Here is a 10,918-nt window from a genome sequence, read left to right as displayed (position 1 = left end):
ATTTCAACAACACCCACCCACAGACAGACAAGGCAAAAAGTGCAACGCAGAGAGATTCTGGAAAGCCTTCTTCGATCTTCTGTGTTTTAGGGTTTTATTGGAACTCAAAGCTAAAGCTGCTGAGGAGGAGAAAGGGTATCTGTTTCTGCTCTCCCTGTTTACTGCAGGCCAGCTTCCCACAGTTAAAGTAGGTAAGGTAGTTATATATTGACTTTCTTCTCTGAGTTGATTATTGTCCCTACTTCCTGTTGTGTTTGGTTGTATTGCTTGTGAATTGTGGGATGATCTGGTTGTGGGTTGGCTGAAATAGTGCAATTATTGAAGAATTTCAGAGCTCATGGAAATTTATCAAGATTTTCATTTCTTGGATTTTTCTTGTGGGTACTTTTATTATCTAGATTTTTTTGGGGTGTTTTGACGCTGAGTTTTATTCATGATTAGGTCCATGTCTTCTTAGCATGAGTGGGTTTCCTCTTTCATTGTTCCTTTTTTGTTAAAACTTATCTTTTTCTTTCAATTTTTGCTTTATTGAATTTACTGCATTCTTTTCTTTATTATGTTTGGCAATTGGTTTGGTCAAATGAGTTTTCCCCAAGTTCTAAGCATCTACTATCTGATATAAATTAATGATTTTTTTTTTCTTTTGGTTAAAGAAGGAATTAAAAAAAAAAATTGCTGCAGATTAGGATGATTATGAATAAAATGGCTTTTGTTTGATGAAATGCTTCACTTTTTTGTTCTGATTCCATGGAATCAGTTTGATTGCAGTCACAGTGAGATGTTTAATTGTTATTCTTTTAGCATCTAATGTTCTTTTCGCTTTTCCACTCTTTAACATCCACCAATTTGGTTTGTTTGTTAGAATATAATTTTTTTGGGTGATTTTTATAAAAAAATTTAATTATTGACAAAAGGAAAAGAATTTGTGCTATGATGGAGTTGCTGAATCTTTCTTTGGATTTATCCTGCTTTTCTTTCAATTATTTCTCCAATTTATAAAGCACTATATCTTGTTCTGTTGATTGGAGCTGAAATTTCTCATTGCAATTGCTTTTTAGTATGCAGATTCTTTTGTCTTGTAACAGAGGCAGCAAGGAATCATTTGAACTGTTATTTGTGTTTGACTGAAAGCTATTTTTATTAGGTTAAAAGCTTAGGTTTCAGCTGATGGTCTGAGAATTTTAGAATTTGTTCTGGGCTTCGGTTTTGAATTATTGACGAAGAGGATGGGTTACATATGTGAATTCTGCGGGGAGCAGCGATCTATTGTATATTGTCGGTCTGATGCAGCCAGCTTGTGTTTATCCTGTGACCGGAATGTGCATTCTGCAAATGCCCTTTCGAGGCGTCATTCCAGGACACTTGTATGTGAAAGATGCAATTCACAACCCGCTGTTGTTAGATGTACTGAGGAAAGGATATCTCTTTGCCAGAATTGTGACTGGATGGGGCATTCTAATTCCGGTACAGGTTCTACCCATAAGAGGCAAGCCGTCAGTTGTTATTCGGGCTGTCCTTCAGCTGCAGAACTTTCTAGTATATGGTCGTTTCTCTTAGATTTCCCTTCGGTTGGCGATTCCACTTGTGAGCAGGGAATGGGTTCAATGAGCATCACTGATAACCATCGAAGAGATAAAGGGACAGAAGGAAAGAACAGCTCTCGAGATTTGTCGACCATAGCTGAAGGAAGCGATGAACCTACTGAAAATCTGAGCACCAATTGGATGGGGTCATCTATGGAAACTCTTGACAAGAGGCTAGATAATATAGAACTGCCAACTGTATCCACCCATCCCACCTCACCAAAGGTAATTTATGTTTTTGATATTGTCTGTCGGTGAGAACAAAAGGGTGTCCCATGATGTCTTGGAACATTACAGTTTGATTTTGTGGAAGGCTAAGCTTCTGTTAGGGAGCAAAGATACTATATTTCTGCTTGAAGTTCTTCTTTCTTCACTGAGAGTCACTTTAGCTTCTTATCCTTCTATCATTCAGGTTTGCTATCCTGGAACCGAAGACCCAAGTATATACGAGGATAATGCTTTCTATGGGGATTTCAATATGGATGAAGTTGATCTTAGTATTGAAAATTACGAAGAACTATTTGGTATGTCTCTTAATGATCCAGAGCATCTTTTTGAGAATCAAGGGATTGATGGCCTGTTTGAGACGGAGGACATGTCTGGTGCAAATTCAGGCTGCAAGGGTGCAAATGCCATCGAGGTTGTTCTATTATTTCACTCTTGATATTTATCTTTTCATCTCTTATGTTTACAACATAAATTTATGTTTCAATATAATAATCAAGTCTTTGCAAGGCGCATATTCTTTACTTATTTTTAGATAACATGATAACAAAAACTTAATTCCTCCACATCAAGATTTATCAATTACTAAAATAATCAGTATCAATATATTCTTTGAACTTTTTGTGTTACTTTTCCAGTAATTTTAATGTTTGTTTGGTCCTAATATGTGATATTTCATACTCACTCAGTGTTGTTGATTTCTACTTTACTTTCCCTGCCACTGCTGCTACATTCTTTGTTATAAATATTTCTTTGAAAGCCCATTGGTGAAAAAAATCCAAATCTTTGCTTCTTGTGAGAAACTGAGAATTATGGCAAAACCTTTTAACTTTGGTAATTTTGACACCAAGATTTGAAATATTAGTATAATTCTAGCTAATATTTTAACCTGGCTTAAAGAATATCCAATATCTGAACAGCCATGGAAATAGTATCAGGCCAAGTTGGTCAGGTTGTTGACTTGGTAACTACAAGGTTACAAGTTTGACTCCCTGCAGGAGTGACCTATTGGCCTTATTGGTTTGAGCTGGCCAGCTATGGGTAAACTAAGACTAGGTTTACCCAGTGCGCACCTTCGGGTAAAGGTTGCAGTTTTACTTCAAGCATAATAACAAAAAGGGTTGAGATCTTTTTTCTCATTTTGTTGATATGACAGAAGCATGGTATGACTAAAACCATCAAGTAAAAAGAGGTGCATAAGACAATCACATCTTGAACTACTATGCAGAGGCTCAAATCTAAGACAAATTCAAATTATTATAGAAAAAAAGTTTGGCTATAATTGTCAGTGTGCAAAGGTTTGCATAATTTTCACCAATATGTCTTGTTTGGAACACAAACTTTTGAAGATTGTACATCAGTGTGGGACATAATAGAAAATGTCTTATAACCATTCTTTTCTACTCATTTTTCATTGGAACCTTCTAGAGGACATGAATGTTCAACTTTTCAAATCGAACCCCTGCCACCTGTCATATAAATAGCCTCTCACAAGAATTGGTGTATGGTCTAATCCTTCCGGAAGTCCTAGAACTGCATAGGGGAGCTGTACATATTCACTGAGTTTACTCTCCTTGTGTGTGTGTGTGTGTGTGTGTGTGTGTGTGTGTGTGTGTGTGTGTGTGGAAGGTACATGTTAACTTCTTTAGTACCTCTAGCTCAACAGGTAAAATCCCACAAAACTAATGATTTTTAAGAAGTCGGCTGATGGTGCTTTATGTGTTTGTCGGTGTTATATGTCAACTAGTTCAACTAAATTTTCTAATTGATATATATGAAACATCAATTATTGCTTTTGCTATTGTTTCACCTTTATAATGGTGGTGGTATTTATTACAGTTTCTCACACTCGAGGCCTATAAGGTACCCAACTTAACCTGAATGGATTAGAGAGTTTCTTAGCAGGCCAAATAACATACTCCTGTCACTCTTATTCAAAGAAACTTTCTTTGAATATTTTCTTTAATTTTCAAATTTGGATTTTGTGTTTAGTAGGACTTTTAATATAGTTTTAAAATACAGAGTATATAACTTTTATTCACTAATACTACATTAAATATTAAAAATTTGAATTGTAAATAGACTTGTATTGTGTGATTTCTCCTTCACACCTGCATGAGCATTACCGGCATTATTTGTTAACAATTTTACGTGTTTTCCTGAAACCGTTCTTGATTCTGGAGGAACCTTTCATTCTATGAAATTCTAAGATGTAGTGATTATGGCAGGGGTCATCAATTGGACGGGTAAATGCAAATCAACCAGCATGCAGCAATGCTGCATCCGCAGATTCTGTGATGAGCTGCAAGACCGAACCTAACCCGTGCTTTGCAAGACAAGGGCAGTCCAACATCTCATTCTCGAACATCACTGGAGAGAGCAGTGGTGGAGATTATCAGGACTGCGGAGCTTCCTCAATGTTCCTCATGGGAGAGCCACCGTGGGGTCCCTCGGGTCCTGAAAATTCATTGCCTTCAAGTAGCAGGACTGATGCTGTGTTGCGCTACAGAGAAAAGAAGAAGACACGCAAGTAAGAATAACTCTCTATTCTTTTAAGCTCCAAGAACCATAGCACAAACATGGGCATCCCCCTAATTCCTTGTATGTCTGCATTAGTCTTTATCACTTCACATTGTAGAAAAATGAAGAAGAGAGCGGGGAAAGTTGGGAGGGGTTTCCTGTTATAAATTTGAAGCCACTATAGTTTATAAGCGTCGTACTTATACAATGCTTTTTGCAGAAAATTTTATATTCTTAATCTAATGCCAATTTGTATAATCTCTTGCTTTCTTTAATATGCCATATTTGGATTTGGATTTCCCTTGAAAAGAAAATCTAAGCCTTCTGCATACTTTTGTTCACATTCTGATGATCCTGGGGAGTGTTTAGTGAATTGAAGCATGTGCTTTGTTTCAACTAAAAGCCTAAACTGCTAATTGGATTGCACATTTATGGTTATATACTCTGATACCAAATTGAAACATGTGCTCCATCTAAACTAAAAACCTAAGCTGATAGTTGAATTGCACATTTATGGTTATATATTATATGCTCAACATAATGCAATCCATTATTCAAAAAATGACAGATTTGATAAGCGAGTGAGGTATGCTTCCCGTAAGGCCCGAGCTGATGTTAGGAGGCGTGTGAAGGGACGGTTTGTGAAGCCCGGGGATGCTTATGATTATGACCCACTAAACCAAACAAGAAGCATCTAAGAGTGTAACTTTCGGTACACAACTAAGGAAATAAATCATATATCACGTTGCAATGACAAATTGTATGGGTTCTATCTCAGGACTCCCGGGATCGCACTACATCCAATTCAGAAAACCGGGAATGCACACAAAGTCGAATACCCCTGCAGCACAAGAAGGATGCGTGCATCATGTCAACTTCTTAGTACAAATACTACATACTCTCTTTTGCTTACAACTACTACCCTAGTTTATTTCTGAAGGATGGAAAATCTGTACGTGTTACTCGAAGCACATTCATCCTGTTTTTTTGAGTGCGATCACGTTTTAAGCTAGCTTTCGGGTTGTATCTATGGCTATGCTGAGAACTCATCACCATCTGCCTTCGTATAATGGTACAGTGAGATGTGCATTCATTGAAGTGTAATGTTGGTCTGCCATGTATATTCTTGCCTCCTCTATACAGTATGTAGGGTGGAGTTGGAGGATAGACTTTGTTCCCAGGCGAATTGAAGAAAAAAGCTTTTTGGTTTCAGAGTTTTTTTTTTGGTCTGTGTATTTTTCAGGATGGCATGTGTGTATTCTTAAGTCATCTGGTATTTAATAGGGGTGAAACTCACTCTCACTTTACAATAATGCTCTCTTATTCTCCAAACCTTTAATTTATACTGTACTTACACTCATCATATATATATTCTTCATCCAAATAATACTGCTACTATTCTTCATCATATATATAGTTTTCTGTTTAGTGGATTGGAAACGTTGGTTCCAAAATCTGCAACTTTTTAAACAGATTCCTGGGATAGGGAAACGTACCTTTTCAACGTTTCCAGGTTTTTTATAATTTTTTTTTTCGTTCAACTGAAATGATATGGGGTGGTTGGAATTTCTATCTACCACTTCATAGAGTAAATGGTGGTCCATTGAGCATAAATATGAGGGAAAAGGTGGAAATAAGTATCGTACTATTTGAAAATTAATTCGTAATAATTAAGTTATCAAACTCGAATAACCTGCAAATAAGCTACTGAACTCAGAAAAACAAAGCAATTAAGACATTAAATAAAAAAAATTACAATTAACATTTTTAATAGGTCATTTGCATATTCTGGCCACGGGTGACGACGGCCGTTTCTGGGGAGATGGCGACCAAAACTGATAGTATCATTAGTGATATAATAATAAATCATCCAATTAGGTTCAACACTATTATTAAAATCATTAGTGAACCGTGCATAGTATTTAAACACCCGAGAGATAGACTATACTGAAGCTGCTGGAACAACTTCACAATGAGCATTATATTATATCATTTGGATTGGCACAAGAGCCAACGGCCTAAAATAATAATCTATTTGGATAGCTTCAAGATTATTGGCCTTGTTTGGCAGACCACATAAACTTAGGATTTTGTTTCCTACCAAATCAAAATATAAGGTCCCTCCTTAATTCCATGCTATATCCTTTGCAAGATGTTATTGTATATTAAATATTAACACATATATATGCTCCGAATTTAGAGAACCCTTTTTTTTTTTTTTTTTCAAAATTATATGTACAATACAATTAATTAAAACAAGTTCAATTGAGTCGATAACCTTGTAACCAAGTAGTATAAGTTTGCAACTAATTTTAATGAAGGTTTTTTTTAGTTCCGCAAAAAAAATGTTGGTGTCCATAGCATGCACTAGCAAAGCAATGCCCACGGTTGAAGTTAATGTCCTTGTTTGATAACATAGTTAGCTTATTAACCAAAATCACTATTAGCTGTTTGACTTGGTTAAACAAATAATATGAGTTTTTGATTAATTAATTTTTTGTAGCTCGTTGCTCCAAAACGTTAAAATTCAAAAAGTTGTTCAAGGCAGATTTTTCGATAAACTTTTTGAGAAAATCATTTTGTATGTAATCAATTAACAACTAATTTATCAAATATTTTTAATTTTTTGTACAATCAGCTAATGTTATCAACTAGTCAAACCCACCAACCTAATCAACTAACAGCTATATTTATCAAACACCTCAAATATCATTTTAAAATTTTTGTTTTTTGTTTTTGTTTTGCATGTTTTCTTTACTTTTTTCCCCCATTTTCTTCACCCTACTTTCTCCCTGTTGGCAAAAAAAACTTGACATTTTGTAAAAAAATTATTGGACTTAATCTTAAAATAAAAACTTATAAAAATTGATTATAATTCTCCCAATGTGCAGAAAAAGAAAGAAAAAAGACATGTAATTTAGAGAAAGGTTATGGTCCAACTGGAGACACCTTTTGGAGTGCAATTAAACCCAAAATTAATGATATTAGGAAACAGCACATTTGGGATGTTGGAGCAAAGACAAACTCCGATCCCTCATCTATATATGGTGCCAGAGGCCGGTTACCTCAACAGCCAAACCGCCGAGCTATCTACCCACATATACATACACACATATTATTATTAAATTAGTCGATCTTAATTAGCTCCATCTCAATTATAAAAGTCACCTCCATATATTATACTAGTCTAGCTAGATATTATATTATTGTTATTATTGTTGTTTAACTTTTCATATAATTTTGTTCTCAAAAAATAAAAAAAAAAAACTTCTCATATAATTTTTTTAAGTATATATCGAAAAACCCCAAAAAAGACAACCAACTGAATAATTATGGGTTTAACATAATTTATCTCAGTATTAAAATGTCACTAGTTCAATTTTAGTGACACGAAGTGGTTCTCTCAAATAGGAGGTCTTCAAATCTCAGTGGAGCGATATTGACATAATAGAGTCAGTAGTACTAAAAATAAAAAATAAATGACTAGACATGACTACAAACACTGCTCTAATAATTACATCTCAGCTCTCAGCTGCCTAGCTCCCTCTATATATAAATATATATCATCTTCTTCTTGTTGGAGTAGATGAACTAAAAGTTCTTGAACTGAAGCACACAATCAATTAGTCTTTCTTGTGGGCCTCAAATTACAAGCTCTGATCCGAATCTCCCAGTAAGTTTCTCTACACCATCTGATCTGATCTACTCCTCAGAACATTTTTTTTTTAAAAAGTATATATGGTGAAAAATATAATGAAAATAAAAACTGACGAGGATTCATTCTGTTTTCAAGATATATACTAGGTTTTTCTTGCAACTATATATATGGGTTTTCTAGCTTATTCATCATCGTCATCTGATGCCGGAATCCCATGCAGAGCTCTAATAATGAGCTTCGCCGCCGTGGTTTCCATTATAAAGGAAGTCCTTGTTTGCATTCTTGGATATGCGGCCGGAATAAGCATCGTCTCCAAGTGGGAATATGATGACGGCGCCTTGAGCTCGCCGGAAACCCCCATAAGTCCATCGGAATTTTACATTAGCGCGTTCAAGAAGGCGAGCCGTCCGGTTCATTGGCAGAATTCCGGCAGGGAAAGCGGGGAGGAATGTTTGGTTTGCCTTGAGGAACTGTTTGATGAGGAAGATGGGGATGGTTGGGTGTACAAGTTGGTGTGTGGACATGCGTTCCATGTGGTGTGCATGGAGACATGGGTGAGGCATTGTAATTTAAGTTGCCCTCTTTGTAGGGCTAACGTTGTACCTCTTCTTGAAGAGGAGGAATGTATCTACCCAATGTAATAATAAACTATACCTTCTTCATCAATTGGCTTAATCATATCTTATATTTATGTTACTGCACTATAAAATCAATAATATGTAATTATGTTTAGAGAGCCCCGGACTTACGGTAGTTGGTTCATCGCCTGTCTTGGTCATTTCGGGAGGCGACAGTGTGGGGTTCGAATGTCACTGAAAATATGTATGAGAAAAAGACTTAAGAATGCTAGAAGGTCTAGATGGGATCCCTTAGCTTGTGCATGCGCAAATGAATATTAAGATCTGACCAATGACTGAATGCACGACTCGCGATTTGCCTCTGCAGTGACTTTTTGGGGCGGGGTCCTATGAGCTTAAAATTAGTCCAACAAAACTGGGATCGCCTAAGTTTAACAACAACAATAACAACAACAATAATAATAATAATAATAAGTTTAGAGATGGGAAACCATAACCAATTTGGTTAGGTTGTTAACGGGTAACCACAAGCTTACAAATTTGACTCTCAGCATGATTGGTTTATTGGCCTTCGGGTGGTTTAATTTGAGCTAATCAACTATATAAATAACCTAGATTGATTTATCTCATTGTGACCCTTCACTAACTAGAATCGTCACAAGACGAGATTTATCTGCGCACTAATTTTTTCCGATTTCTCTAGTCACCACAAATTAATTTGTTCAATCTTTTTAAAGGACTTCAAACATATGCATGCCTCTGGTAGGAATAATACAGCGTTGTGAGGATACATAAAGACAAAGATTTATTTGCAATAATTGTTGTACTTAATTATTATGGTGGCGCATATATATATATGAATCATGATATGCATATTGCATGCTTCTTGTCTCAAAAAAGGCAAGGTGAATGTAGGGGTAGCGCCGTTAGATCGGATAGGTTCCATTATCATATCAATCAAAGCTGAAAAACTATATGTGACAATGCAAAGTGGGATAAATAAATATATGGCAAATAATTACAGTAGATGGTCCACAAAGAAGAATCACAAATAAATATTTATTTTTAATTAATATATTAAATATTCATTTCTAATGTATTACACATTCATTTTTAAGTAGCATACTAAAAATGAATATGGAATGCACTGATTAAAGATGTAAAAATGAACATGTAATACATTAAGAATAACTTTCAATATACTAAAAATAAACATTTATGTCAATGATTCAATGGTCAATTAAGAGCATGCATGGTTCACGGTCTATGATTGTAAATAAATCATATAAAGGAGTAATAAATAAAAACATGTTTAATATGGAGAACTTATTTGTTTTTTTACGACATGCTATAACATAGTAATATATTACTTTGTAATGAGATAAAATTCACAATGCTCACAGATAATAAGATGAAAATTTCAATTCTCATTGACAATCTTTAATAAAATTAAAGTTGAACTCATCATGACTTTTAATTTTCATTATATATGAAACTTAACTCGTATTTAATTAATTCAGTTGAGACGAGTACAAAGTCATTAAATATTTAATAGATATTAAACTTATTATGACCTAATCCCCATAAGGCTAATTAAGGACTACACATCATGTGATGGTGGCTAATGCAATTAGGGACCAATGTGTAAAGGTTAGATTATAGGGCATGCTTGATAGAGAAACATCTCACCACTGGCACGTGAAAATCACATATTAAACAAAATTTTCTGATTGTCTTTTTCTTGCATTGATTATAGAGATATATGATAATCTTCATAGTTCAGAGAACTTGGGCTAACTTTTGGATTGGACAGCCTCCATCAAATAATGCTATGCCTATTAAGGCTACTATACAAAAGGAGACAACAATATAACGAGGAAAGATTTCATCAAATTTTGTGTCTTTTAATATATATATATATGTGTGTGTATGTATAAGTTCAGGAATTAAACTATGAAATTTTAATTTAAAGTTATATATAATTCAATATCATATCACTCAATTACAAGATTTTAGATAAATAATATTGTGTCTTTTATTAAAGCATGTGTTGTATAGATAAAATATTTATTAATATTCATAACATTTTTTGTTATCTCTTGTGATATATTTAAGGTTTTATATTATCTTAATTAAAATTTAATATGCTATACTTATTCATTCTAATACAAGCAAAAGTCGTAATCAACAAATTTTGGATGCCCTGACTCAAAGGATCAGATGGTAGATATGCTTCTCTTCTTTTGGGTGTTTTTCATATATATATATATATATATATATATATATATATATATATATATATATATATATATATATATATATATATATATATATATATATATATATATATATAT

General features: G+C 34.3%; 2 protein-coding genes across 8 annotated transcripts; both read left to right on the top strand.

Annotated features, from left to right (window-relative positions):
* Positions 1-5,736, top strand: LOC116030402 (zinc finger protein CONSTANS-LIKE 9-like). Of its 6 annotated transcripts, none has more exons than XM_031272645.1 (5): positions 1-191; positions 1,145-1,808; positions 1,996-2,223; positions 4,037-4,338; positions 4,897-5,736. In XM_031272645.1, exons 2-5 carry the CDS (start codon positions 1,227-1,229, stop codon positions 5,024-5,026), a joined length of 1,242 nt encoding a protein of 413 aa, XP_031128505.1. In that variant the 5' UTR covers positions 1-191; positions 1,145-1,226; the 3' UTR covers positions 5,027-5,736. The 6 variants fall into 6 exon arrangements, with proteins under 6 accessions (XP_031128505.1, XP_031128503.1, XP_031128502.1 ...); XM_031272643.1 differs by having other exon boundaries at positions 1-187; positions 4,897-5,036; XM_031272642.1 differs by having other exon boundaries at positions 1-187; positions 1,059-1,808; positions 4,897-5,036.
* Positions 5,737-7,907: 2,171 nt separating this feature from the next.
* On the top strand, positions 7,908-8,652 carry LOC116030869 (probable E3 ubiquitin-protein ligase XERICO). Of its 2 annotated transcripts, none has more exons than XM_031273219.1 (2): positions 7,908-8,001; positions 8,133-8,652. In XM_031273219.1, the coding sequence occupies exon 2, from the start codon at positions 8,154-8,156 to the stop codon at positions 8,625-8,627; it is 474 nt and encodes a 157-aa protein (XP_031129079.1). In that variant the 5' UTR covers positions 7,908-8,001; positions 8,133-8,153; the 3' UTR covers positions 8,628-8,652. The 2 variants fall into 2 exon arrangements, with proteins under 2 accessions (XP_031129079.1, XP_031129080.1); XM_031273220.1 differs by having other exon boundaries at positions 7,924-8,001; positions 8,122-8,652.
* The last annotated feature ends 2,266 nt before the right edge of the window (positions 8,653-10,918 follow it).

This window comes from Ipomoea triloba, chromosome 9, assembly GCF_003576645.1.
Source record: "Ipomoea triloba cultivar NCNSP0323 chromosome 9, ASM357664v1".
NCBI lineage: Eukaryota > Viridiplantae > Streptophyta > Magnoliopsida > Solanales > Convolvulaceae > Ipomoea > Ipomoea triloba.
Note: the sequence above shows the minus strand (reverse complement) of the source record. Positions and strands in the feature narration are given on the sequence as shown.

Bases quoted from the DNA above. Each gene is read 5' to 3' on its own strand.
- LOC116030402 (XM_031272645.1), top strand. From the start codon at position 1,227: ATGGGTTACATATGTGAATTCTGCGGGGAGCAGCGATCTATTGTATAT. The intron at 1,809-1,995 runs GTAATTTATGTT...TCTATCATTCAG, and splicing joins CCCATCCCACCTCACCAAAG to GTTTGCTATCCTGGAACCGA. The intron at 2,224-4,036 runs GTTGTTCTATTA...TGATTATGGCAG, and splicing joins AGGGTGCAAATGCCATCGAG to GGGTCATCAATTGGACGGGT.
- LOC116030869 (XM_031273219.1), top strand. From the start codon at position 8,154: ATGGGTTTTCTAGCTTATTCATCATCGTCATCTGATGCCGGAATCCCA.